Genomic DNA, 4,547 nt, shown 5'->3' with positions numbered 1-4,547 from the left:
CAAGAACATTTGGAAATAATTCAGAATTGTTTCAAATCTCTCTGGCAGTTTTAGCCAGCTGTCTCTCTGAAAACCTGAACAGTTCAATTTACTTCAAGGACCACTGTGTCTGGGGGCTCAACTGTACCTTTCATAAGCAAGTGATGTTTCATCAAAACAAAAAATGTGAAACAGACTCTAGATAGCATGCCAAAGTCAGAAAGAAAACTCAAAATAAGTCCACAAGGCTGACTAACATTGAAAACACTAACCATACAACTTTATTTGCAAAACCACACCAGGCATTTTCCACAGTACCAGCTGCCCTGGAGGTGGGGCATTAAGGGCGGACAGGTCAAGCAGGACAGCACACAAGCAATGCAAAGGTGGAACAGACAGTTGTGGTGCAGCATGCTTGAGGTGCATCTGAGGCCAGCCTAGGTGACAGTGACAGAGACCCCATCTAAAAGCAAAACTAGAGGCAAGGGGACAAGATTTTTAAACTTTAAAGATTAATCACGTTTCCACCCTGACCGATGAGAGAGTAATTTTAGTACAATCCCACTAGTTCTTCAAAGCCTGCCACTGAATGCCCAACTTCCACTCTGCTGCCCCTGTGTAAATGATTACGCCCGCTGTGGGAAATCTCTTGTTAAAGATCTCAAGGCTCGCTAGAGGCTGAAATGACAAAGGTTGCTGCTATGCCAGCTGTATGCCTTAGGGGTAAGTCGGCCCAATTTTGAGTGAATTTAGGAGTCAGCAGACACACACTGTCTTCTTCCTAAGACTGCCCACGTTACTGAAGGGTCCTTAGGCAGATAGAGTAAGGTACATAAAAAGGCTTACTAGTCTAGCACAAAGAAGGAACTGGCCTCTAATATCCTTCATGTTGTCACTGAATATGGAGAACTGGTCCCCTCTCCAAGTAATTTATAGCTGAAGTAGAAAGAAAACAGAAAATGAAGCTATTTAGTGTTTAGTGTGGGTGGAACTAGGGAAGGCATCTGGTAAAGGTCCTAAGGATAGGCTATTAAATTCCAGTGGGGTGGTGAGGAACTCCTGGGTACCAGGGAAGAAGTTGTAGGCACTGTGACTACCACTAACAAGCAACCTGATTCTATACTCTGCAAAGTCGAAGTCCCCACTAGCAATCGGGCAAGAGAGGTTTCCAGGCTGCAGTAAAAGCAAGATTTCCCCTGGGTAGACACCAGGCAGGTGAGACTTCAAAGATGGGGCATGTTGCATATGTTCCACATGGCATGTTGCCAGCTCCTTAGGAAGGCTGAGGAAGGAGGACCACAAGGTCAAGATCAGTTTGGGCTACATTGCAAAACAGGGTTTAAAAACAAAGTGGCAGAATTTCATTGGCTCTAGAGTAAGAGGAAGGTCCAGATGGGAGGGCAAGAGACACAGCTGTATTCCCACGACAGCTGGGGATATAAACAAAAGGCTGAGGACACGGGCTGGGTGAGGATGTGGGTTCTAGACTAAGGTCTCTGGTGACCTTTCTTCTCATCAGAATCTCAGCCTATCCTGAGGTGACCTGGACACAAGTACACGTTCACAATCAATTCTGTAGTTTGGAGCAGGCCACCAAGGGCACACAGTGGTGGCAGTCTGGTCTAGGAAAGTCGAGGGGGCTCAAGAGGTTGAGGCAGCTAGATAAATAGCTCAAAGCCAAGGGCAAAGGGAGACAGCGGGTAGGTGAACTCTGCCAGGGATACCTGCCACACCAGACAACCAGAGACCCAGTTAGTATGGCTGCAGTCGTTCAGCAGGTCTGCCCTTATTCCTTGTGGTGTTATCTATGGGCCTATCCCAGGCAGGTCCCTTCCTTGAAGTTCCACCAGGGTGATACAGTTCACCAAGTATTTTACCCATGGAAATAAATTGGAAACAAAAGCAGCCTCAGCATTTGGGGAGGAGGATCAGGAACTCAAGGTCACCTTGACTATCCAACGAGTTCAGTCAGCGCAAGCTACGCAAGACTGCCTCAAAAACCAAATAAAACATCTCCTCCACCCCACACCCCAAAACCAGAGCTCCTAAGACTAAGCCAAGGGGCGTGTGGTGTGTGCAGGGTTCTGTGGATTATGCCCCAACCCATGGACTTACACAATGTCCTGAAGGGCACTCCCTACACAGAAGCAGAAGCATGGAAGGTAAAGATGGGGGGGTGGGGAGAAGAGACAATGTAAGTAATTCAAGAGGAAAACTGCCACCGAGAATCCCCTGAATATGATTTAAGACACACAGTAACGGCTGAGACTGGCTGGAGAAGCCCAAGCGACCAACATCCCACAAGAAGGGACAGAGATGATGCTGTGATACAGAGCAGGGGAGACAGCTAGACAGAGGCCGAGAGCAGAGACTGCTCAGCACATGTGATGCCCTGGGCCCCACCTCCAAAAAGAGAAAGTGTCTGCCGGAGTCTTCTGCCTCAAAGCAACTGCTGAGTACATATAAGCATCATGTCCAACAGACAGACACCCAATCAGCAGTCAGGACACTCAGGCCAGCCTGCTGCTCCTGAGGAATCTTGAGATTTGGCCTGGTGAGCACACACTACCGGGTATGACAACTTGCGCCTCTTTGTTGACAACCGAGAGTCTCTCACAAAAGCACTAGCCGTCTGTGCAGACACGTGAGCTTCAACTGCAGTTGAATCCTCTGGGATTCTTATGCGCCAGCTGGGAGATGTTGACCGTTTCTGGAAACTCTGGAATGGAGAGTCTGGATTTAATCTTTTCAAGTGCTCTGTTTCACCAGGAACAGCTGTAGCAGCTTTCACTGGAGATACTCTGCCACACGAAGCCACCTTCACCCGCTGAGGTGACACTAGGCAATACTTCTGATAAAGTCTGCTGAATTCTTTTTTAAGCTCGTCATAATGACTCTTCCCACAGCCTGGAGAGCCTATGCATGGTGCTGAGCTAGCTGTACTGGGCCATACTGCCTTTCCGATTGGTTCAGAATTATGTTCTTGACGAAGGCCAGACCTCTGTTGAGAATGGCCTGGGCTTTGTGACAGGCTGTCCTCTGGAAAGGGACCGATCCTTAGAAGACAGCTATTTGTTTTGACAGACCTTCCCCTCAGGTCTTCTAAAGCTTTACCTGGCCTCTCTGTCTTTTCTCTGCTGAAAGGTGAACTTAGCCTGAGGGTTTCTACACCCTGGTGGCTGTCTGGACTTTTAGAACCATCTCTGAATATGTCTGCAGCCCAAGACTCTGTGGGGCCAGTCAGACGAGGTCGTTTCCCAGGAGACAGGCAACATTCCTGATGAAGTTTGTCAAATTTGATTTTAATCTCTCTATACCATTTTTCTACCTGACTTGGAAGCATCCTTGGTCTGGGAACCATTTTAACAGGTGAAATTAGCCACTGTAAGGCCTTCACCCTATTTTCTCGCTCAAGGTGGTATTCTGAGTCCAAGTACTTCTGAGGCATCACCTGGAGCTCCTTCCGGAGTTTGCTTCCTTCAAGAGAAATGCTTTTCAGTTCTACGCCTGTCTTGTGAGGGGCAACATGCGGTAAGTTCTTGTAGTCTCTTAATATTCTGGCCTCTTTCTCCGGCTCTGAGCAGGGCGCATGCCCCTTCCTGGAGACCCTCCAGGAGGGCTTGCTCCTGTAGTGGTATGTCGTGTTCTTGTGCGCCCTGTGCTTGTGTGAGAGCCTCTTCCTGGGCTGCCAGTTCCGGTTGATGTGGGTCTTGGTGGAGATGATACATGCCGGCTGTGAGCGGAGCAGCCTACTCATGGAATGCATCATGCCGTCATACAGCTCACTGATCGTCACATTGCAAACGCCATCAACCTCGAGGGACTGGCTGCTTATGCTGTTGCTGCTGGTCCCTACTAAGGAGCTGTCATTTCTAGTCACAATGGTCATGTCAGCTGGGCAAGGGTCCTGGTCTCTGGAGGACGAAGCAGACAGTTCAGGACCACCAAAGCTCTTTGCAGACATACTATCCTGGCATCCTAGGACAGAAATAGACAAAGTCAAGGGAAACCACCACTCAATCCACCCAGACTTCCCCATCAGGCAGGGAGCTCAAGAGGGCATCCCAAGCAAATCATAACAGTTTAAAACAGTACAAACAGAACCCCAGAAGGGTTAAGGGATAGACTCCTCTTGGAAGACTTTATTTCAGTAGTCAAAATTGAATTTCTATTCTTCACTCCAGCTTTGTAAAAGGAGTCGTCTCCCCCTTATACTGTTTCGAGATGGCCGTTAGCTCAAAAGCCAATATAACGCACACACAGATGAAAACCTCAAAAAATTAATTAGAAAGAAAAATTCTACCAATGCAAACATTTTAATAAAAAGCCAACAAAGGGGACTGAAGAGATGAGTCAGTGCTTAAGAGCACTTGCTGCTCTTCCAGAGCATCAGTTTGGTTCCCAGCACCCACACCAGGTAACAGCCTTTAACTGCAGCTCTGGGGCAGCTGATAGACTCTTCTTCTAGCCTCTGTAGTCTGTTGTATCTGAATATACAAGTGCGCGCACGTGCGCGCACATACACACACACACACACACACACACACACACACACACACACACACACA

The 4,547-nt window shown here is 48.1% G+C and overlaps 1 protein-coding gene across 1 annotated transcript in view; it reads right to left on the bottom strand.

Moving 5' to 3' along the window:
* Nucleotides 1–237: 237 nt before the first annotated feature.
* The window catches only part of Hjurp (Holliday junction recognition protein), a 13,827-nt gene continuing 9,517 nt past the window's right edge, over nucleotides 238–4,547 (bottom strand). The window contains exon 8 of the mRNA XM_028755359.1: nucleotides 238–3,957. Within this exon, the coding sequence (XP_028611192.1) occupies nucleotides 2,474–3,957 (1,484 nt within the window). The 3' untranslated portion in view covers nucleotides 238–2,473. The remainder of the gene's footprint in view (nucleotides 3,958–4,547) is intronic.

This window comes from Grammomys surdaster, unplaced genomic scaffold (genome assembly GCF_004785775.1).
Source record: "Grammomys surdaster isolate TR1022 unplaced genomic scaffold, NIH_TR_1.0 126059, whole genome shotgun sequence".
In the NCBI taxonomy this organism is placed as follows: Eukaryota; Metazoa; Chordata; class Mammalia; order Rodentia; family Muridae; genus Grammomys; species Grammomys surdaster.
The sequence above is the reverse complement of the archived record's forward strand: the minus strand, read 5'-3'. Positions and strand labels throughout refer to the sequence as shown.